Below are 24,915 nucleotides of genomic sequence, written 5' to 3'. Positions count from 1 at the left end.
TGGAAATTCCCAGGCTAGGGGTCTAATCTGAGCTGCAGCTGCAGACCTATGCCACTGCCACAGCAACAATGGATCCAAGCCACATCTGCAACCTATGCCACAGCTTGCAGGAAAGCCAGATCCTTAACCCACTGGATCGAACCCACATCTTCACAGAGACAAAGTCAGGTTCTCAACCCACTGAGCCACAACGGTAATGCCAACCAATATACCTTTTAAGGCATTTTGGGATTCGGATGTCTTTAAGATTTCTAGGTAGAGTTACAAAGTATAGATATGGATAAATAAATACATTAGTGAGTCTAGAATTTATAGGGGAGGTTGAACTCAAATATAAAAATCTTGGGGGTAAATGGTAGCACTGAGAGTCAAAGGTCTGGGGAAAATACAGTAGATAAGGTAGAGAGCGAAGTAAACGAAGAACAGATTTCAAGGCACTTACTTTATCTATATGCCCATCCAGTCATTTACTCACCCACCAGCCACCCACTCTTCCAACTAGCTTTTCTCCTACCTATCCAAAAATACCCACTTTGTGTTAGATGCTGGGCTGGGTGCTAGGATTCGAAGATGAAAAACCACATGGCCCTTGCCCTGGAAAAGCTCACATTCGAAGGAGAGATAGCACATGCTAACAAGTTTAGTAAAGCCTGCTAAATATTTTGATGGAGCTGGATCATGGAGAAGTCAACTGTTAACTCTTTGGCTGGGGGAGAGTTTGGAAAGACTAACAGGAGGCTTCCATGGGTGATACACTTGAAGGAGGATTAAGAGTTGTCCAGGAGACAAGGAGGAGACGAGCATCCCAGGAAGAAAGAATAGCATTGATGAAGGCGTGGGCCCAGGAGAGCACAAGGTGTTCTTGCAGAAGAGCAGGAAGACTGTAGGTGCAGATGCAGATACAGCATCAGGCATGATGGTGGTGGCTGGCAAGGGGTCTAGGGATTGCAAGGCTTTGTGTGCTGGGCTGTAGAATCCAGGCTGTGGAATCCAGGCTTTTCCTGGGTCATTTTGTGAAGCTGGAGGTTTTCGGTAAAGGAGAGGTAGAGTGGACATGGTCAGATTTTGGTTTTAGAAATGTTATTTTATCTAGGGATGAGAGCTGTCAAATAAAAATCTTATCTAGATTTAGTGAGGGGAAACTTTACTCAGAAAAAGTATTTCAGAGAGTTCCCTGGTGGCCTAGCAGGTTAAGGATCTGTCATTGTCACTGCTATGGTGCAGCTTCAATCCCTGGCCTGGGAATTTTGCATGCCACGGCATGGCTAAAAAAGTAAGAAAGGGAGAAAGGAAGAAGGAAGGGAGGGAAAAATTACTTCAAGGAGGAGAAAAGGACTACTGCAGTGGGGGAGGAGGATTATTGGAGTAGAGAATGTACTTGGCTATAAGATCTGCAAGTATCTCAAGGGTTAGGTAAGAAAAGTGTTTCATTTATAGGAAGCAGTAAATACAACTAGAAAGAACATGGTTTGTGGACATGAGATGAACGGGAGCAGTGTGATTGGACAGGAGCAGATCCCAGAATCCGAGGCCAGCCTACTCCCAGGAGGAGGCTGTGTGGTGGCTCTGGCTGGTCAACAAGCATTTTGTTCTGAGTGACCAGTGGGAACAAGAAGGTCAGCTACTCATTTACAAGGCAAAGACTAGGAATTTGGAGGGTCTGTGTCTGGCCTTGGCATAGAGAAATGAAGAGGGCATCTGAGAGTCATATTGAAGTCATGTGGGGAAGGGTGGTTCTTTGCAGTCAGCCGTTGCCTAGGATACAAAAAGGAGAGGAGGTCTTTAACCATCACTTTTTTTTTTTCACAGGGCTTGGTGAAGTTCAACATGATCAGAGAGAAGGTTCCAAGTGTGGGAACCTTACAGGAAGATGCGATCCAGGTAAGGGACAGTGGCAAAGCTCGCCACTAAAATCCTGAAGCCAAGTCTTGGATTCTCCTCAATACCACCCTTCCCTCGCCACTCCTCCATTGCACAAAGTGGTAAATCCACTGATCTGCCTCTTTCTACAAATACTAAGCCCACCCTGAAACGTTAGTGACGCCCACACCCACAGCAGCAACAACAAAAAAGACCACGACTCCATTTCTCATTTTCATATCAATTGGCAGAAATTATCTTTATTAGAAAAATGAAATTTTCCTGTATTTACATTTTTACACCGTATGACTGGGCACTTTTGTTGCCTCGGGAGTTATGTACATATCAGTTTGCACACACATTTCAAACCCCATTCCTTAAAACAGTTGATAACACGTTGAACAAAAAGAAAAGACATACTACAAGAAGACAACCATAGTATATACTTCCTCTATCATAGAAAGGTGTTAAGCAAACGTGTAATTTTGTAGCTATGCTTGGAAATATTTAATACAGTTATTAGCACTTCCTCATGCAGTGGATTAAAACATGACAGGTATAAACTGTTGCGGTTGGTAAGTGAACATCTTATTCCCAAATGAAAACCACTGAGTAGAGAACACAGCTTGCTTTGGGCTCCACCATACAAGAGATCAAGCCAGTTCTGATGTGGGTTTTCGACTGTGTTTGAATGTAGCTGTGAACGGAAACCCTCTGCATACGAAGTTCAATCCCATCCACGTTGAGTTAAAAATGAACTCAGACATGGACCTCTAAAGCTGCTTCATGCAATTACTTTCTTGTTGGTAATGACCAGCTTGTGTGTTATGCGACGCGTCTTCGAACACAAGTGAAAAGATGAATAGTTTACCCTCTGTTTCTGTCTGAGAAGGCCATTGTTTACGATCTTTTAGGATCTGTTTCTTATTCAAAGCCACCAATGAACTCACCTGATTCTTTCTGAATATTCAGCTTGGAATATATATACTATATGTAAACATATGCACAAACATTCTATTGTGATAAATTGCATTGAATTATCTGGACTAAATAATTCAGAAAGTCTATGCTTTTAAATCTGTTTTAGCAAGGGAATGAACAAGATTAAGATTCATAGTTAAAAATAACTGATAAAGAAATCTTTGGGGACCCTCGGGCTTGGAACGCATCTGAGCCACATCGAGCCATGTAATTAGTTGCATCAAGTAGCTTTTCTGAATTTTCTATGAAAATGTTATTCTTGACCTTATCTCTTAATTGGAAAAAAAAATAGGTAATTGCCATCTTTTCCTAGGGAAAAATTTGAGAAACAAGAGCCACTTTCATCTTCCCAAATCCATCGGGATTTTTCAAAGATGATCACCTGAATTTGACCCCCAATAGTCATCCGAATCTCTAATTTCTAACCTGGAACATTTACTTAGTGGTCATGGCCCCAGAGCTGCGTCTGCAAACCTAATAAACTAAAGACTTAAAAAAAAAAAAAGGTTTGAAACGTCAATACTGTTCATTTATTTGAACTAGCTTAACTGAGAAGAGAAATGATTCAGTAAGCCTTAGATGGCTAATGTAAAAACCTCAATCGAATTCAAAAGGCTATGATTGTTTTTCATGGAAAACCTGACGATGTTTTTATATTTCTGGACCTTCACTATTTGCTCAACTATCAATAGTCTTTGATTTGAGCCCTTTAAAAGCTTGAAACAGCAAAATGTCAGATCAATGAGAAGCATTTAAAATGCCAAAGACAAACTTATGTTTGCTGGAGAACAATTAACCTTATTAATTTAAAAGGCAGCTGTGGTATTGGCTACGTGTTATATTAATATCCTTTTGAAGGCTCATCTTATATCCTTCCCAAAGGTGTAAGAGAGAATTAACTGGAAGAGGTTATGACCCAGGGCTACTGCTAATGACGAATGTTCTCAGAATTGCAAAAATGAAAACTTACTGTTTTGTGAATGAGGTACATAAGAGGGATTCATGAGTGATCGTCTTAGTGTTGTCTTGTTTGCTTTCAAATGCCGCTGACACCCGATTGGAGGACATTAATCTGAGAAATGACTCCGTTTTCAACAATTTAGTTCTTGCTCCCCTGGAGTGTTGTGTGCTTTGAAATACAGCCCCAGTGAAGAGATGCCACTGGCCAAATTGTTCTTTTGAGTGTTCCAGTTTCTGCAAAGCTCAACATCCCTGGGAGAGTGTTTTCATGCACTTGTAGACCCCACAACAGGATCTCAACTACCTACTGAATAATGATAACCCTTCTGTCTTAAGACACTTTTTACTGCCAGCTTGAAAGATGGAAAGGGCTAGAGAATTTCTCAGGGACTAGGACAACAATAGCTTAAATGACCCTCCAGAAGGACTGATTCACAGAACCTCCCAGAAAAAAACATTCCTTCAAACCTCACTCAGTTTCCTCATCTATAAAATGGCTCCAATGTGCCCCACCTCACGGTAAGTAAAATGCCAGGAGAGAGGGGTGTGGCTTAGAACATGGTGTGTGTGGGGGTGCAGGTTTAAGAAAGGAATGCATTACTGCCTCAGGGGCATCACCTACATGATGCATTACGCAGGATGCATTTTGGGCTTCTCGAAAGCCTGGTGGAAATATTCCAATTTGACGCTCTTGAATGAGACAAACCAAACAAGCATTCAATAGTTATCTTGATGTCACTGACCAAGAAAGTATCTCTAAGACGATCTGAAAAAATAGAACAGACCAAGAAAGGGACGGAAAAAAAAAAAAAAAAAAAAACCTTAATGGCTGACCCTCAGTCACACTGACCACAAAAGCTCTGGATTATTTATGCAAAAACTTGATTTCCTATCCCATCACACCTCTGAACCTCATTGTCTGCTTGGGAAAGACAACCAACAGAAGGGACAGTCACTTGCAAAGAGCATGCCCTTTCTGAAAATGGGCCACTAGGTTTAGGAGAGCTTTAATAGGGGCCACAAGGCAGTGTGTGTGTGTGTGTATGTGTGTGTGTGTGTGTGTGTGTGTGTGTGTGTGTGCGCGCGTGCACCCACGCGAGTGTGAGAGCATATTATTTGCATATGTTTAATGGAATTATCCCTGATGTCTACTAAGAAAAAGAACAGAGATTAGGAAGAGGATATTTAAGATTAGGCACATGCTAGGTAGAGAAAATAACTCCCCAGGAACCGAAAAAGTAAGTGCTGAGTGCAAGCGTACCGGGGAGAGACACAGAAAGCATTCAAGTCTCAGAAGGGACCATGAACAGAGGTGGGAATCCCGGGAGTTCTCAACACACCCCAAACCAGACAACGAGGGGTAGGGCACTAACAAATCTCCTCACTACAGGGGGTGCAGCTCAAGAGAGAGCCCCGGGGACCTCAACACAGCATAGCTCTTTTCCTGACATCTATTCTGACCTCCCTGGAGGAGATCAGGCACTTATAAGAATATGCCTAACATTACAGATTTATTAGCAAATTCTTGTGGCTGATGAGGCTGAAACCAACCTGAGCCTCAGTTTCCTTACCTGTAAAATGGGAGCAATCACACTTACATTCTAAGATTATTTTGATGGTTGCATTCTAGGACATGCCTAGAATACTGTCTATACTCAATGTAGATATATATTTATATTTCCAAATGCAGATACCAATTCGAGCCATGTCCTTGGGATATACAGAGAATCCAACGTGCCGGTGATGCACAGAATAGGATGGACAGAGGAAAAAATATAGGCTCCCTCTCCATGCTACCATCTTCCTGAAATACACCTTGATTCCTTTGGCCACTTCCTTGTCCCATTTTCTCCCTGGGCACCTGATGGGTTCTCTTTGCCAGCCACAACAGTAGGCACTTGGGATTCAACACGCATTCTCTCTACTCCTTCCCTGATACATTTATACCCTGAACGATCCAAAGTATTCTTCACAAGTCAAAACTCAAACCAACCAAACAAAAAAGACTTTCAGGAAGTTGTCTTTTTACATCACGGTCTGTTTTCTAATCCTTTGAGGACTGTTCCCCCAACCTTTCCTTGAAGCACATGTCATAAAGTAGAGCTGGAAGGAGGCATGATTTGGCAAGGGTTGGAGAAACGAGTGGAACTAGATCCAAGCCTGCCTGTGCAAAAACGGAGATGGGCAAAATTGTTCACCTGATCAGATGCTCCCGGGTTCCCTAAGTACTGTCTCTGAGGGTTGACATTGTCAAGGGCACCTCCGGGAGCAACAACTATATTCTCTAAAGTGACTTAGAAGCAAGTCTAGGGAAGGATTGTCTGTTTGTTTGCGGAACCAGATACAGTTTTATTCCCCGACAAAAATGTTGTCATTTCCAGTTTTTTCATTCAGTCTCTATTTGCATTTCCTGGGTCTTCGGTTATCATTTGTGTTAGGGAACTGGAGTTTTAGACCATACACTACTTAGGGGAAGAGTTTGTACTTTCTATTCCCTCTGTATCTCCCCAACTCCCGACTGACCCTAAAAGGAGAGTGGATATTGTCAGGTCCCATCAGCCAGTCAGTGTCCTTTTTTCATCCTTGACCGATGAGAAATATAACAACATGATCTCAGTGTTCGCTGCCAGCTTTCATCTTTGGTTTGAGGTCATTAACTCTTTCCAGAGAATAGGTCCCTGGAAAAAGGTGTCTCTTCTCCAGGACTCTGAGGCAGGGACTCTGGGTGGTTTAAAGGAAAACCATATTCAAAGAGGGATGCCTGGGTCTGTATAAGGCAAGAGGCAAAGACAGCCAGGTCTGTCCTGTGGGGTCTCTGGCTCTGATCCCAGGGGCACTCAGGAGAGCACTCTGGAGAGAAACCTAGGAGTGAGTTACCTGGAAAGGGGAACAAGCTAGGAACTGGACCAGGAAGTCTCAGGATCCAGACCCAGATCTGCTACTGTCAGCCTGACTGTCTTACGCAGATTACCACTGTTCCTTCGCAACTTCATTTTCTCTGGATTTTCCCATCTCCCTTCCCCTCCTCCTGAACCTTGGGGTAGTTCTCTAAGTTCTGCTCTTCTAACACCCTCCTGGGCAGGCACCTTTAGCTGACACTGTACTGAGTACTTCTGGGCACAGGCAGAGTGTGGGCTGAGGAGGAGGAGAAGGAACTTACACAAGACACGTGCCCTTTGATGGGTTTTCAGAGATTATACATATGTTGGTATCAGGACTATCTTCAAGAACAAAAGTGAGCTGAATACTTCCCACATCCCTAACCCCAGGTTTTTTCCCTTTTTAAAAGAAATGGCCAAGAACTCCAACACCCAAATCCCACTTGGGCTCTGTTATCCTTCCGAGAACTGATTTTTTTTTTTTTTTAAATAGCACCCGCTTGACATAAATATCATCCCATCAACAACCAGAATGGGTTTCCCGTGTGTTAATACCATTACCACCATTTAAATTTTAACATCAAGTTTACATTATATACAGTTCTATTTGGAGAATACGCTTACGTGTGAATTGTGGAAATCAGGCATGTATATTATCTACATGTGTACACGAGCATTTATATTCACAGGTTAAGTGCACATGATCATCTCCCATCAAGTGGCAAGCGGACCTCCTCCAATACAATTAGATGTGCACACGGAACCGGGTAAAGGGCTTGAATGGAAAAGGACAAGTGCAGAGTGGGAGAACCTGCCAAATAGAGACCCCACATAACCTCTCACTAAGCATTTGCAACCCTGTTACCAAAAGAAGATGGGATATACAGAAAGGTCTAATTTTGTCTCAAGTGAAAATAAATACTGTTTTTGGAAGAACAATCACCTTTATACAGAACCTTTAACGCCTATTAAGTACCAACCAATGAGTTTAGCTTTCACCTACTCAGTTTTGGTTTTTGTTGTTGGCTGTCATTTTTCTTTAAGTCCAATTACGTCTATTCTAGCCACGAGTGATACAAACAGGCTCTATTTCAGAAATAACTCATGTCCCCCTTTCAAGAATTCATACACAGCAGCTACGCACAAAGAAACAGTACAAGGGTGTGCATAAAGTTAACGAATATATTCAGCTCTTCTGAAAGATATTTAGGTTTCTCAAATTAGTATTTATTTAGGTCTTAACCCACAAGGGATTTGAGTGCAAGGTATTTATTTATATGACAACTGATTATTAAGGCTGCACTTTTTAGGTTTAAAGGAGATAAATTTTTAATCACCATTTAATTAACATCAACTTTTTTTTTTCCTTTTTCATTAGCAATTCCATTTGCAAAGAATTCAGGGCATTTGTCATTTCCTGAGAAGGATGCAGAATATTAAATACACATCAGTGGTAGACATATCAAAAAGAATAAACAATGCCTGACTGCATGGCTGCCGTGGATCTTTTGACTAATTAACTGCCTTGGCGAGAGTCCCATTTAAGTGAAACTATTTCATTTGTAAACAAGGTGTAATTTTCTTTTTTCTCCCCTGAAAATAATCGTGAATTGAGTTGACTGATTTTGCTGCAATGGGTGAATTTTAATGCTCTCATCAGAAAAAGCCAAGTATGAACACTTCTCAGGCCCCTTAGGAAAAGGGAAGAGAAAACTGGGTATAAACCATGAGATGCTGGCTCATGGTTCGGGGTTTTAAAAATGCAGTGAGATTTGCACAGGAGAGAAGGGTACTGAGTAGGGTGATTATAAGCCTGCACCTCTCATGGAAGCCTCACCGGTGGAAAAGCAAACCCACTGGTGACTCCTTTCTCAGGACTTTAAAGCCAGAGGTGGCCTAAGAATCTGCAGGCACGGAGATGATGAAAACAATTTTCTAGAACGCCAAAGGTTTCCCAGAGTAGAAATGGCATCCTAAAAGACTCTCCTCTTACACAGAATATTTTAAGTTGGTTGCATGTGTGTACTCTTACCTATCTGAGGACTAGCTGGGTCCTTCTCAAGTGGAGAGAACCATTTAGAGTTAATGGAAAATGATGATGGATGAAACTCAGGCACACGTTTGGGTTCAGGGATTCTGGGACCTTAGTGTCCACACATCTAAGGACTCGGAGCCGAGATATGTCCGAGGAACTTTCTGTAATGGATCCATAGTTCAGAGTTTCCTATTTAATTCTTGGCCTTTCCTATACTGTGGGTGTGACTGACTGTTGGATGCTGTATTGCTGCTACTCTTTCTCCAAAGAACTGAAATGACTTGGGTTACTGCTGAAGAGTTCGGCGTCAGTTAACTTTCACTTGGAAAGCGACCATGAGATTAATGGTCAATTGTCTTAGGTCTGGGATCATTACTAGTAAGGGTCAGTGAATCTGTGGAGGAAGGAACATGATGTGTTTATTATGTAGCCCCCAAATCTAGTTATTTATTTTTAAAACACTTTGGGTCTTAAAGGAAGTATATACTTTTCCCACTACATTACTGTTGGTTCTTCCCAAAGCCATAGTTTCAGTTTCTATACCCACAGGCCTATGGGGTTAATAGCAGAGCTGACACTGTCATTAGAAGAAGGCTTTTCGATCTATGGGATCATGCCAAGTGTACTTCTCTCTCTCCCTGGAGATCTTTGCCACCTTTGGCAGCTCTCTGATTTTGAGGACACTGGAGAAAGACAGCCAGCCTCTTTGGATGGGTGATACACCACTGCTCTCTGTATTCTGGGGAGACTTTTCAGTTCATTTCACGTTAAGACGCTCCAGTCCTTTGAGAAAATGGAGGTGATGCTGGGTGGGACGTGGGAAGTACAGGTCTAGAGCACAGTGGAAGGGCAAAGGCGGAAAGTTCTAAACAAGGCTACAGTCGTGGGTGTGCTGAAGATTAGAAATTGCGGCGGGGGTGGGGGAGGGGACTATTCTGGGTCCTTCAATGGAGATTTCTCCATTGTTGGGTTTTGAGGCAGCAAAGGTGCAACATCCAAGAAACACAAAGCAGCATTCAAGTACATCTTCAGCACCCTGTCAGCCCCTTCTGCCCCTCAACCTCAAAGACAAGAGATTTTGTCACCCATTGCCTCCCTACCACTGATCCTGAACTTTACGGCAGCCACTTTTCATCACTATAGGGATATTGTAGGTCAGATGCACTTTCCCAAAGATGGAGCCATTCAATGAATCTTCAGGTTCTAAGAGAATTATTCCTGACACCTGCCCACTCAGAGGAAACCACAACCTACAAAACAGAACACACCACGACAAAAAGAAACAGGATAACATTTCAACCTGCTGGTTCTGGTTCTGTCCCCTCCTCTAAGAACCCAGAGAAAAACGGAGGAAACCAGGAAATAGTCAGCTAGTTGACATTGGTGTAGGGCTTCTGTAACAGGACACTCAAACAGACCCAGGAACTCTGCAAAACTAGCGGCTACTTTCCTCAAACATTTCAGGGATATTCATGTATATAAAACACATTAATTACTAGATTAAAACTACTCTGTAAAATGTTTAATATTGTTTGTGGTTTTTCTCATAATTAGTTTTTAAACTTGTCTGATGAAGTGTCATAACACAATGACTATGTTTGATTTGGGGGGAGGGGTGGGCACACTGCATGTACCAGGCATCGTGCTGAGAGCTTCCCACGCAGAGACATTTCCCACCCTTCCCCCAACATTTAACATAATCAGTGCCATTTCATATTATTTATGCATAGGTTTGAGTAGAGTAAGAATCGGATAATGGAGGTGGCCCGGAAATGACAAATGCCTTGAGGAATTTTTCATCTCTGCTGTTGCTAGTGAGGCTGTTTGCCTCCAACAGAGTGATCGTTTCAGAAGAGAGAAATCACTTGTCCCACTGAAGTTTATCCACACTTTGGAGAATGCTCAGGGCAGGTGCCTGAGTGTTTCTCATGTTTTGAAGGGGTTGGGGGAGGGGACAAGGGTCCAACTGAACTTCAGAACATTATGGAACATAACCCTAAAGCCATGCTGGCCTTCAGCAGACAGATGGTACTGCCCTTCTTACAGATCACAGTACACATACAACTGCTGGCGTGAGCCACCACATTCACAGCACTGGGAATGGCGACACACGCTGAATTAAATGCCACCGTGGCGATTCGGGGACTGGACGCATTATGGTTACTCTGGGAAGGGAAGGGTAACAGATACTATACAACCCTGAGTCATCACCAGGAGGGGGAAATGCAAACTTACGTACACAGGAGTCTTCGGGATAAACTACAACAGCCGCAGTGTCATAGACAGAAGATCCACACTTACGATATCGAGGACACAAATGTGTGAGTTTATGCAGCTCTGAACAAGACCATCGAAGCCAAGGGTGAGAGAGTGTCTGTGAAATACACAAATCGACATCCAAAGAGATTCTTGTAGCTCTCTGCCTGAGGGCCTTTCTGGCCTTTTACTCCAGATGTGTCTTGGAAATGGACTACAGTGAAGGTACCATAGTGAACACACGGATTTGCTATTCTTTGGGGGAGCCTGGAGTTCTGGGGTTGGGCCTGGGTGGTGATGGAAGGCATAACAATAAAGCTGAAACAGATATAAAGCCAAACTTCCTAATCTCTTGCACAGGTCAATCTCACTACAGTGCAGATGCATTCTTGGTTTATTTTGTCTGTGTCAGAGTTACATGCATACCATATTGCTTATTCTGTATTAGAGAAACCGTTAGGCGTTTCTGATGAGGAAATTACATGGCGGACTGGTCTTAATGGAATTTGGAATATAGGAAATCATAACATCACCATCGGCATCCAGTGCATCATTATTGCCAACATACCTAGGGGGCACGCCCGGGAGACCTGCCCTTTTATTTACTTATATTTGGTTAAGGACTCACCTATCTGGTATCTGCCGTGCTCAGCACACACCTCACAAGACTCCTTGAGTGGAAGACTATGGCATGGAGCCATGTGCAAAAGAACCAACAGAAAAATACCTTCCTAAATCCTCTTCCTCTTTGCAGGGCACTATTGGACCTCCAACATCTACCCTCCGGAACGTTGGCCATTACGTATGTTTCCCTACAGATAAAACATTAATGGAAGGTTTTAAACATCAGATTCAATACTAGGCATTTTCTTGTACACGCGTCTATTGCTGCAGGAATTTAAAACCCTGGGGGCAGAGTACATATGATTCTTATTTGCAGCATAAGGCATGACATGCTCCGAAATATACACATCGCCGTGGCCTCTACTGTCCCTGGAACAGTATGATGCCGTCGACCTCAAGGACGATCGGAGATAGTTGTCATTCACTGCCTGGGACGGCAGCGAGTGTTTATAAGGGTCCGAGGGGCACCTCCCAATAACTAAGCGCTGGTCATCCCCATGGGAGTGGAGGAAAGGGTTGTCGGAGGTGTGGTCCGGCAAGAGAGACTTGCTCCGTTTGCTGACCTCCAGACCCTGGGGGAGCAGGGAGCCTCTGTTCCCCGAGAGTTTGCTTGAGGGGACGCTAAAGAGACTCCCGTACAAGTTCCCCTCCAGAAGCCGTTCCCTGTCCTTGAGGCTTATGCTCCGGGAGGGCCTGCTAAGGTCTAGCTCCCTGGGTTTGTCGAGCATGTTGTCGTAGGAATGCTGACGGCTAATCCTCAGCTTGTTCTTTGGGAACTGGAGGGCGTTGTTCTGTGCCCAGTCCTGCTGGTAGACCGCCTCCTGGGTGGCTGGGTTACCTGTCTCCTGAAGCATCTGGTCTTCATCGATGTCGTAGAGGTTCCCCATCCGCAGGCAGGCGTCGCATTTGAAGGGGGACCGCATGGTGAAATGGCCCGAATAGGTCGGCAGGTTCGACAGGCAGCTCCTGCAGTGCGTGGAGTTGGGCCGGTAACGGTCGCTGCCCTCGCTGTGAGGGGAGCTCTTGTCTTTCAAGGTGAAGTGCTTGGAGTAGAGTTTATACTGGTCGTTGCTGGGGAGCCCGTCTTCGTTGTGCAGGGGGTTCCTGTTCATGGGCAGGGTGGAGTCCCCCTTGCGGAAGCTGTCACTGGCGTCCTGGTAGGCATCTGGGAAGTCCACGTTCTCGGGCAGGGCCATGTTTTCGACGAACTGCGGTGGGTCCAGGTGGAAACTGGGCTCCTTCTCACCATCTATGGTGTAGATCTTGTCCCTGGGGGAGCTCGCTTTGGTTTTCAGGTAGGAGCGCTCCACCTCGCTGCAGTCCTTGGGGTACTTGGAGGCCATCGACCTTTTGAAGTTGTCCTTGGCCTTGTGGTTCTTATTGTTGTCAGGCTCCCGGTGGCATGGGGCCCGGCTTGACGCTTCCGAGATGTCCGAGTGGGCCACCTCTTCCGGAAGGTACCTGGGACTCTTCAGGGAGTGGGTCCTGTTCTCCACCGTCCCCTCCTCCCTCTGGGAGACCGGGTTCTGGGTCAGGGAATCTTGGCGTAGAGATTCCATCGATTTCTTCCAGAGCTGCCGGGGCCTGGAGTTCCCTTTGGATTCTGTGCTCACGGCCACCTCCACCGTGTTCGGGTTGGACTCGTTGAGCGTCAGGGGGTGCTGTCCCTGGAACACGTAGTTGTTGAGGTTGTCCTTGTGCCTGTTGGCCACGAAGGTCTGGAGTTCATTCATGTTGTCCCCAAAAATGCTGTCTTTCCCCTGAAAGGACCTGTTGTCTGAATAGATCAAATTCCCCTTATCTGATACCATGTCCATGATGAGGGAGCCTCTTTGGATGAAGTCGGCACCTCTCTTGGGGGAGTCCATTCTTGAGGAGTTCATGTTGGACATGTTGGAGATGTTTTTGGCTGATCGAAGGAGTTTTAACATGTTGCTCTGGGATCCAGTCAGATTAAAGTCTGGAGACTTCTTCTTCTCCTCGATGTGCACTCCGTGGATGCAGCTGTAAATGCCCTGTGGGAGTAACATAAAGTGCCATCAGCAGCAGCAAGGATGGGAAACCACATTGCACCTGAACTGTACCTGCAAAGGTGAGACATGACCTACTTGTAGGAGCCCTGGACAAATAGTGAAATCCGATCTGAATCCTGACGATGCTTCTTAAATGTATGAGGCCAGCGGCAAAAGCCTCAGGCTTATCTCGTCTCTCTGGCACTTTTGGATTATCTGACTTATTTGGATTATCAAGATTATCTGATGCTTTTGCAAATAGTCATACATGAAGTTTGAGGGAAAAAAAATATCAACTAATCCTCATACAACTAGAAGGGTCTCAATACCTCGAAACTTGCATGTAAGGCTTTGGTTGACCCTCTCAACACCCAGGTCACCAACTCATCCTTATTAATGTCTCCAGGGATCATCTTTGGACTTTGGGTACCAGAGAGTCAGCTACTGACAGACAAACTAAGTCAGCATAAAAGGACCACCTGATATTAATCTGGGGTGGAATTATTCCTACCCCACCCTGAAACTATCAGTCAAGGCATGCATGAGACCCAGTATTTATCTGAAAAAAGAAAACCACTAAAAAAAAAAAACCATAATATGCATTTCGATGTTCATTGCACTGTTATTTACAGAAGCCAAGACAGGGAAGCAACTAAAGTGCTCACAGAGGAACAGACAAGAAGGTGTGCAATGTACACACACACACACACACACACACACACACACACACACACACACACACTGGAATATTACTCAGTCCTAAAAAAGAATGAAATCTTGCCAATTGAGACAACATGGATGGACCTAGAGGGTATTATGCTAAGTGAGATAAGTCAGACAGAGAAAGACAAATACCATATGGTTTCACTTACAAGTGGAATCAAAGAAACAAAACACATGAACACATATAACAAAACAAAAACAGACTCATTAGATAAAGAGAACAAACTGGGGAGGGGGTTAGACAGATGCATGAAATAGGTGAAGGGGATTACAAGGTAAAAACTTCCAGTTATAAGATAAATAAATCATGGGGATACAATGTACCATGTAGGAAATATACTCAATAATATCCTAATAACTTTATATGGTGACAGACGGTAACTAGACTTATTGTGGTGACTACTTTATAATGGATAAAAATGTTTAATCACTATGTAGTACCCCTGGAATATAGTACTGTAAGTCAATTATACCTCAAAAGCAAATCTAGAACAATCTCTTCCCACCCCTTCCTCCCCCCAAAAAAGAGTTGAGACCCATGTGTGGTCAATCCGACATTTTTTGGAGGGATGGATATTCATGGTAGGACAGACGGACTTGACAAGGTTTGTACCCCTGGAGCTCTCTTTTGGCTTTTTCACTTACACACTCAATACATATGTTGTGTTTGTGGTTGTGTGAGTGTTTGTTCAGCATAGTCAAGTTACTAGCGGGACAGTCCTGATGGCACAGATGTGCTTCATTTAAATCCATCCAGGGAACTGAGTGGCCAAGGGTCTCCTGGGTAGCTCAAATACAAGAACTCCCATCCCTACATCTCTTGTTTCCTGCTCCACTGTCTTCCTTTCTTAAAAATAACTGTTTGCTTTTGCTGTTTAAGTACCTCAGGGGCAGAGCTCTTGGGAGGAGGCAAAAGCACGTCAGAGGCATGATGAGCTGTGCCGTCCCCTCCCTTCTCTGGCCCCCGGATTTGGGGAACAATCAGAACCAGGCTGCAGGACCTGATCTGGTCTTCCTGAGATGAAGAGGGAGCCGCCAGAGAAGGGGTTGGTCACTGGGGTGTGGGAGCTGCTGCTGACTTTGGCATAAACTCGCGGGGAGTGTGTGTGAGCAAGTGTGGGCTCTGATGACAGCGGCTCTGCGGGTTCCCCACGGTGGGTGCACTGAAGCCGCAGGGAAGCTCACACAGCTGTTGACAGCCTCAACCCATGTGCACTGCTGCTCTGTTCCTGGAGTTTTCGAGACCGTCTTGGCTCCTTCAAGGAACAGTAAACAGAAAAGTCTACAGCTGTGCCTTTGAGCTTCTCTTGCTCTGATCCTCTCAGGCCCAGGCTGCCTGGATGGGAAATGCTCCCCAAAAGGTCCTGGCATTGGGCCCCTCCTACCTTCCCACAGCCTTACCTTTCCTCAAATACGCCTTAGCTGTGCCTGGTGTGGTCTTATTCCCCCGCCCCCGCCACGGAGCAGTGTCCCCTTATTGCTCCCAGGGCCGCTGGGTGTCCAGATCACACAGACACACAGCGTGCCTCACACAGCACAGCGCTTCCCAGGCCTTTATGTCAGCTCTGCCTTCCCCGCCCCACTTCGTTGATGCAGTCATCTCATAACCCGAATCATACAGGGATTCTGCTCCGACGGCTGAAAAATCACCGTGTCTCCTACATGTTAGAATCAGCCAAGATCAGAGCCTTTTCTTCCTGTTGTCACTATCATGAAAACATTTCATTTTTAATGTTTTTTTCCTAACTCAGCAATTTTCTTTTAGCAAGCCACCCCACCCCCACCCTGCAGAGATTTTGGGAACTTGCCCCCACCCCTCACCGTCAGGGCAGTGTGCTCCCAGCTGCCCAGATGAGCTGCCTGCCTCTGTGTCAGCGGGAGGCCCACGGAAGTGGTCAGGGAGCTGAGCTGTGTCTCGGCTGCTGGGAGGATGGCTGAGGACTTCTTTTTCTCACCCCTGGTTCTCCCAGGGACTCCCATGACCCAGCTAAGGCTGTTCCTGGGTGCTGATCTGCCTGGCGAGGGCTTGGGAAGGAGTCAGTGTGAGGGACCCAGCCTGCACCCCCAGCCTGGATGACCGTGTTCTCCAGCTGAGTTGGCCCATCTTCCAGGTGGGCTGAGGAGGAGGTGCGGTACGTATTACAGAAGGATGGGAAGCGTTGGAGGCCTGGAACCCACTGGAAAATGAGCCCCAGCTCCATCCTTTCTGAGCTCTGAGACCTTGGTTAAGTCACTACCTCTTTTTGAGCCTTGGGTTCCACATCTGTAAAATGGGCTCATCCACTCTAAGGTGGGTATAAGGGCAAGCTCTGCTAAGGCGAGCAGGGCACCTGGCACAGAAGGGGCTCATAAACACAGGGGGGTGAGCTGCTCCATCACCCCTGATGTGCCTTCTTGTCACCTCACCTCTCTCTCCTTTCACACTAGGGCAAGCTCACAGTGCCCCCTTGATCAAAGCTACAGGATATGCAGGTTGCCCTGGAAAGTCACCACCGGACTTTCCGGTTAGATTAGTTGCCCAAATCCTAATTCAGGAGCCAAATCCTTGGGGTGAGTTTCTTTCTTCCTTGTAGTGTTCTCTCTCTTTCCTCCGCTCTATTATCCATAGATTCTGGTGGCATTTTATGGGTTGTGGAAATAAGACACCCTCTGGGCCCCACAGTGGGCACAGATGACATTAGCACTGATGATTCAACTACTGTTGCAGATGATTTGCTCTGTGCCCTGCTGCCAGCCCACTCCCATCCCCAGAGGGCCCCCGACCTCTCAGAACAGTCTCAGTGGGTCCTTCTTAGTCCCTTGGCACCTGGGCCTGGCCCCTGAAGTGTCTGCTATGGTCTGCATAGGCTGAGGTCCCAGCCCCCAAAGGTGATGGCATTAGTAGTAGGTGGGTGCTTAGGCCATGAAGGCCAAGGTGGGGCCTTTGGGCGGCGGGGGGGAGCCTTCATGGACATGACGAGTGCTCTTAAAGACCCCAGAGTTCCCTCTCTCTTCTACATAAGAGCAAGTCTGTAACCTGGCACTGGGTCCTCACTTGAACCCACTGGCACCCTGATCTGGGACTTCAGCCTCCAGAACTGTGGGCAATACGTTCCTGTTGTTGACAAAATACCCGGTCTGTGGAATTTTGTCACAGTGGCCCGATGGGAGAAGATGGTCTCTGACTCCCAGTCTACTGTCCCCATGTGGGTCAGCCAGAAGCTTCTTTCATTCCGCAGCCAAGCTCTCCTCTGAGCTCTTTGGGAAGATGTCTAGGTTTCCACCTCCCTGGTCTCTGGCTTTGCTACATTCCTCATATCTCAGGAGACAACCGTGGCTGGGTTCTTTTTGCTGGGGACCATGACTATTTTTTACAACATGAGAGGGACAGCTTGTGGAGAGAAGACATAAGAGCATCTGACAGAGTAAAGGATATGTGTGTGTGTGTGTGTGTGTGTGTGTGTGTGTGTGTGTGAAGTTGTGACAAAGGCACAGCTCTTGGGGAAGCTTGGTTCTAAGGTGAAATGATTGACTCTCTGACCTCTGGCATTTGCCCTTGGCAGTGTCAGGAGGGCAGGGGTCTCAGATTTGTATCTATGTTGCATTATCCAGGAGCTTCCGAAGGGACGTGAGCCCACGAGGTGGGCTGAGTGGCAAGTCTATTGGCTGGATGTTCAATGTGCTCAGAGAAGAACTGGTAATGGAGAGACCTGGCTTATTGCAGAAAAAGCTGCCTTGAGGTGGAAGGGAATTCAGAGGCTCTTGGACCAGCATCCCCTAAACAAGAGCCTAAACTCTACAATTGAAGCATGAGACTCAGCCTCGCAAAAACAGATAAGTTCCCTCTTTCGTGTCTTTTTCTGGCATGACAGATAAACAGAAAAGATCCCTCCATCCAGAGGATGGGTGTGATCATATTAGAGATGATGAAGAAAACACACCTGGCCCAGGCCCTTCTCCACACACCAGGCTTAATGCCTTGGGGACTTGGGAGCCTGCGTCTGTTGGAAAGTAGGCTCTGTGCTTGGGAAGTCCCCACTGAAACTTTTGTGAAAGAAAATGTGCACAATGGGGTACTTCAGTTTTGCGTGTGTCCTCCGTGCTTTGTGAGTGAGCGTTTGTGCAAGGTGGCATACAGGTGCAGAGAGACAAGCTACAGAGGGGTGTGGTGGCCCTTGACAGAGAGGACTTTTTTTTTTTTTTCTTTAAGCAACACAGAAGCCCTGCTCTGCACAGCAACAGGGGCTGAGCCCATTCTAAGTTCCCCTAATAAATGAGAGAGGCAAGAAAGTATCATTAAGTATGAGATCTTTCTATTCACACACATCAGACTGAACTTATTCAGAAACAAATATAATCCAGGGAGGTGGGGGGGAGGTGTCAGTGCTCAAGTGGGGCTTCCTGCAGCCTTTGAAGATATAGGAGGGATGTGGACGGGAGTTCCCATAGGGCACAGAAGTCCCTGCCATGCTCCCATAGTACATGGGGTCCTCTCTCCCCTGGAGAGGGGGAGGTAGAGGTTCAAGTTCCAGCTTGTAAAGGCACAACACTGCAATGCTGTGGCCAGCAGTCCCCCTCCACTTCCATCCCTCAAGATGCCTGGGGCGGGAGGGTGGGTTTCGGTCCATTTCTCATAATGACAATCCTATCTACTTGGCTTTCTTGATGGTATGTATCTTGGACAGAGGGAACCGCTCTTCCGAAATCAAGCAGCATTTACAAGAAAAGGCAACAGCGTGCATTTGCTCATAGTGATGCCAGAATCATTTGGATGTAGAAAGCCTTTAGTAATTGGCAGGGAGAATTAGCTTGAAGTTGGCTTAATACCTAGCTATATGCACGCACGTTGTTATTTTTAAGCAATCTGTGTGTTTAGATGCCATCAAGCTAATTAGGAAATATGTATTTGCATAGAACCCAAGTTTAGAGTGCCACTGAATGGAAAAAATAAATCCTCCCGACTAAGCTCACGTGTACCTTCTGGATCTCTTAAAACCACCAAATACTTAGAATACACACATCCCTTTTGAAATGATGATTTTGTTTTCTCAATAAACACTAGCATATAAAACTAGATGTTCCTAACCAAATATTTTTTCACCATGTTTCAAATCCTAATTAGTTAAACTTTTGCACAGTAAAAAAATTCCAAGTTGAGGGAGAAAAAGGTAGAAAAATAGATGTGTGGATGGATGGATGGATGGATGACGGATGGATGACAGATGGCTGGCTGACTGCCAGGTAGGTAGATACATGATGTTGGAAGACGAGTGAACAACATGTATGTGCTTTTACTGTGATACAAGCATGTGCCTAGCTGTGTTAACCGTGTCAATGTATATGAGTTATGTGCACATATATGTTGTATAGTTAATTTGTATCAAATCTCTTGTGTTGCTTGTATTTGATGTTTGTTGCTTGTGTGAGTGTGGGCTCTGGCTGTTACTAAACCACCTGGAGCCAAATCCTGGCTCCACCAAGACTGTGCAGCTTTGGGTAATTCCTCTAACCTCGTAACTTTGGGTTTCTCCAACAGTGGGTGAATATCAGTACCCATGTCACGGCACAGGCTTGTAGGCTAGGTGAGATGAAGAGTATAAAGTCTATATTTGGTGCCCCATAAATATAAGCATTGTCTATGATTGTCATTGTTATTGATGAGTTTTGCCACATGTGCCTTTCATAGCAACACACACAGGCCGTGTTGTGCAGCATGAGAGGAGCTTTCCTTGGTTGCATGTGTACTGTGTGCTGTCCTTTATGTCATGTCGAATGTGTCCTTTGTTTCCTAGTTGATGTGTGTGCCTTTTCTACTGGTTCTTCACATCTGTGTGTCATTTTAGGCTCTGTTGCATCGCACGTGCCCCTGTGGTTTGTTAGATGTGTGCACACATACGAGGACGACGCCTTTGCATGTAGATTTCGTTTTCCTGCTTGTGATCTGACAGGCTGCATGTAAACATTATAACATCCTGTGGAGGAATTTTTTTTTTTCTCTTGGCAGCCAGAGTTCCCAGAGCAGGGATCAGATCCAAGCTGCAGTTGTGACCTAAGGCACAGCTGCGGCAAGCCAGATTCTTAACCCACTGTGCCCGGCGGGGGTCAAACCCACTGTGCCCAATGCTCCAGAGACTCAATGATTCCCATTGCACGACAGTGAGGGATTTTAATAACATCCCATGGCATAGCTCACATTTGTGAGGGTAGCCACACAACAGACTGCCTGTGCCTGGCCCATGTGTTTTGATGTTTTTCTATTTTTCAATGCAAAGTAGTTACTAATATTTAAAAATTGAAAGGTTTCACATATAATCAAGGGACCACTTTCTCTTTGGAAAATGGGAAGGCCTAATAAGCCTGGTCCTGCATTCTGCTAAGACCTTACCCAGGAGGCGTGGAGGCCGACCTCCTCCTTTAGGTGTGATGGGCTTTAGGCAACATCACAGTTCTCTGTCCTTTCATCGTTCCATCACCTTGACACCCAGGTTCTGCTGCTATTTTTTTTAATGTCATCTGTGCTATTTTCCTCGTGCCTGGCCTGCCTGACCCATTCACCCTCGCTCTCTGGCTCGCGCAGTCGTCTGGCTTGAAAACACAGAACCCAGATGCCCTCCGACAAATCCCAGAAGGGCTCACGAGTGAGGGGAGGGCAGGCAGACGCCCTGCTCCCACCCAGGAGACAAGAAGCCCCGATTCTCCGGAAGCCCTGCGCTTTTCTGGACCTGCCCACCGAGGGGTACTGACCCTGCTGATGGAGAAGAGCAGGCCCGGCCGGTCGGAGCACACGCCCGTGAAGCAGAAGCGCAGCTTCCAGTAGAAGAGGTGCTCCCAGATGAAGGTGAGGAGGCTGAGGGCCATGGCGGCCGCCAGCATGTAGAACACGCCTGCCATGTTGTCGATGTCCAGCTGGCTGCTCATCACTTCGTTCTTCTCATTGTGGCAGATGCCCGTGAGCCACAGGGTCTCCAGCTCTTCCATCTCCCCTGCACAGAAGACAGAGCCACAGGCAGTGAGACGAAAGGCACCTGTGATGAGGCAGACACCCCTGGGTTCGGGTTAGATGTGTGCGACGTACAACTGGGCAACTTTGAGGGAAGTGACCAAGCCCACCTGGCGTGTGTTTGCTCACCTGTTAGGTGAAGATGATGATGACAACAACATCTACATAAAACTGGCGTAGGAGGATGACATGAGACCAGGTATAGAGAGAATCTGGCACAGTCTCCGTTGTTGTTGTTGTTGTTGTTGTTGTTGTTTTATCATTATTATTAACTTCTTCCCACTTGGCTTTTCTTCCACACCCAACATCCACCCAAACCCGGAACAGGACATGGGCTAAACTGGCAGCAGACTCCGTTAGAAAGGCTTGCATTCCAGTTATGACTGTGTCATTTACTAGCTGCGTGAGTTCAGAGCCACAGTGATCCTGTCTGTGAAATGGGTATAATAAAACTATACACTTCCTTGAGTTCTAGGGAGGACCAAATGAACTCACATATGGACAATTCCTAAATGCAGTGCCTGGCTCATGGTAAGTTCTCCTAAATCGTAGCCTTCACGGGGGTGTTGTGAAAGAAGGGCCTGGCACAGGGTCATCCTCCATTATATTCATTTCTTCTTTCCTCTTTCTTTAGAACGTCCAAGATCATTCCAAAGAGTCACCCAAGTACTGTGCTTAAGGCACAAATGTTCATTGAGAAGAAGCAAACCCAGTGGGCTCTGAATGGCCCCTTGCGAACTAAACCCTTCTCTACCTCAGCAGGCAACTAAAGAAACAGGTGAGGTTTTGAATGGGGGGGGGGAGGGAGGCATGCTTGGCATTATTTTGTTTCTCTTTTATGTGCATTTTATCCAGTTGCCATTTAGGAGGAAATTCTCTGGTCTAAATGTCAATTATACCAACTGTCTAGCAATTCACTAAACCACGGCACTGGGACTATGATTTAGACCTTTAAAAATCATCCTTCAAGAACCATGAACATCAAGGACGATGCATGTTATGTTAAATGAATAGTATGACTACATTGCTTATACACATGATCTCTAATGTATGAGAGGCAGAAGTGTGGGATTAAGAAATTACCGTGTATAAAATACATTAGCAGCAAGGATATATTGTACAGCACAGGAAAATATAGCCATTATTTTGTAATAACTTTAAGTGAAGTAATCTATAAAAATACCGAATCAGTATGTTGTACACCTTAAACTAATATAATATTGTAAACCAACTATACTGCAATAAAAAGAGAGACATGCAGAGAAAAATAAATACTCAAAATTCTATCTGATTTTCTTTTGAAGAGGTTAATCATATTTTTTGCTTTCACCTTGCTCTCTGTTTTAAGTTTTATGAAATTCATGGATATTACTTTTGGTTTGGTCTCACTCTTGCATGAGTTGGCTGAACAGAGAAATCTAAGTTGACAGTTATTTTTCCTTGACTTTTTGAAGATGTTATTAAGTGTCCTTCTGATCTGGATGGTAATTGTTGAGAAGTCAGCTCATAATCTCTGTCACTACTTTTGAGGCAATCTATATTTTTCTCTCTAATTGCTTTTGAGAATTTCATTTTGTCTTGAGTATGGAATCTAGGTGTGGATGGGTTTTATTTGTTCTGCTCTAGACTCAGTGGGATTCTTCAGTCTGATGACTCATAACTCTAATTTTGGAAAAATGTCACTTACTGTTGCTTTATTAACCCTGTCCATGTTTTTTTGTTTTTTTTTTTTTTGTTTTTTTAATTAGTAGACCTCAATTTTCGGAATAGTTTTAGATTTGGAGAGAAACTGAGCAGAAAGTACAGACACTTCTCATATACTCACTCCCTCTTCCCTTTCCCCAGGTTTTCTGCTATTAACATCTGGCATTGGTGCAGTACATTTTTATCATTTATGAACCAAATACATTATTATTACCTGAAACCCACAGTTTACATTAGGGTTCAATCTTTGTGCTGTATGGTTATATGGGTTTGCCAATGCTTAATGTCAGGTATCTACCACTACAGTATCATACAGAATAGTTTCACTGTCCTAAAAATCCCCTGTGCTCCAACTATTCACTCCTTTCCACTGCGAATCCTAACTCCTGGCAACCACTGATCCTTTAACTGCCTCTTCAGTTTTGCCTTTTCCAGAACATCATCCAGTTGGGACCGTATAGTAAGTATATGGCCTTTTCAGATAGGCTTCTTTCTCTCTCTCTTTTTTTTTTTTTTTTTTTTTTTGGTCTTTTTAGGGCTGCACCCACGGCATATGGAGGTTCCCAGGCTAGGGGTCAAATGGGAGCTATAGCTGCTGGCCTAGACCACAGCCACAGCAACCCCAGATCCAAGCTCCATCTGCATCCAACACTATAGCCCACGGCAGCATCGGATCCTTTAACCCACTGAGTGAGGCCAGGGATTGAACTTGCGTCTTCATAGATACTGAAGATTAACTTCAGATGAACCTCCACAGGAACTCCTTGTTACATTTTTGTTTGTTTGTTTTGGCTTCTTTGTCTTAACAAGAGGCATTTAAGTTTCTTCTCTATCTTTCCATGGCTTGATGGATATTTTAATTGCTGAACCTTCTTCCATTGCATGGGTATATAGTTTGATTAGATTAACTTCTGATGAACCTCGACAGGAACTCCTTGTTACATTTTTTAAATTTTTTTTTATTTTCCCACTGTACAGCAAGGGGATCAGGTTATCCTTACATGTATACATTACATTTTTTCCCCCACCCTTTGTTCTGTTGCAACATGAGTATCTAGACATAGTTTTCAATGCTATTCAGCAGGATCTCCTTGTAAATCTATTCTAAGTTGTGTCTGATAAGCCCAAACTCCCGATCCCTCCCCCTCCCTCCCCCTCCCATCAGGCAGCCTTGTTACATTTTTTTTTGTTTGTTTTGGCTTCTTTGTCTTAACAAGAGGCATTTAAGTTTCTTCTCCATCTTTCCATGGCTTGATGGATATTTTAATTGCTGAACCTTCTTCCATTGCATGGGTATATAGTTTGTTTCTCCATTCCCCAAATGAAGGCCATCTTGGTTGCTTCCAAGTTTGGGCAATTATGAATGAAGCTTCTGTAAATATTCGTGTGCAGGTTTTTCTGCAGACGTAAGTTTTCATCTCATTTGGGTAAGCACCTAGGGGCATCATCAGGGGATGGTATGACTAGACTATGTTTAGCTTTGTAGGAGCCTGCCAATGGTCTTCCAAAAAATGGTCTTCCACAAAGTGGCTGTACCATTTTACATTCCCCCCAGCAATAAACGAGGTTCCCGTCATGTCACACCTCCTCACCAGTACTGATGAGTGTTGTCAGTGTTGCTGCACTGTGACCATCCCAATAAGGTGTGCAGTGGTAGCACACAGCTTTAATTTGCAGTTCCCTAAAGACACACGATAATTCTATCTTTTCTTCTGAAAATTTTCTTTAAAATATTCTAGATCTTCTCATTCTGTCCTCCAGGTTATTAACTTGGTTTTCGCATTTTCCATTCCCTTATTGTTCCATCCTACAGTTAGCGGGTTCCTACAGATCTATTTTCCAGTTCATTGATTCCTTCATTAGTAATATTGGGCTTTACGTTGAAAAAAATTGAATCTATTT

The 24,915-nt window shown here is 45.0% G+C and overlaps 1 protein-coding gene across 4 annotated transcripts in view; it reads right to left on the bottom strand.

Annotated features, from left to right (window-relative positions):
- GRIN2A (glutamate ionotropic receptor NMDA type subunit 2A) overlaps positions 2,086-24,915 on the bottom strand; it is a 400,022-nt gene continuing 377,192 nt past the window's right edge. The window contains exons 11-14 of one of the 4 annotated variants that reach the window (XR_002342429.1): positions 21,054-21,292; positions 12,434-13,610; positions 11,699-11,783; positions 2,086-11,089 (exon numbers count right to left, since the gene is read on the bottom strand). Coding sequence is in view for 2 of the 4 variants with exons in the window: in XM_021086652.1 (XP_020942311.1) it covers positions 11,811-13,610; positions 21,054-21,292 (2,039 nt within the window). In the remaining 2 variants the exon portion in view is untranslated. Of the gene's footprint in view, positions 13,611-21,053; positions 21,293-24,915 lie in introns of all 4 variants that reach the window. The other 3 variants (XR_002342428.1, XM_021086653.1, XM_021086652.1) reach the window with 3 other exon arrangements.

The sequence above is a fragment of the Sus scrofa genome, chromosome 3 (assembly GCF_000003025.6).
Source record: "Sus scrofa isolate TJ Tabasco breed Duroc chromosome 3, Sscrofa11.1, whole genome shotgun sequence".
NCBI lineage: Eukaryota > Metazoa > Chordata > Mammalia > Artiodactyla > Suidae > Sus > Sus scrofa.
This window is presented reverse-complemented; position numbering and strand designations above follow the sequence as displayed.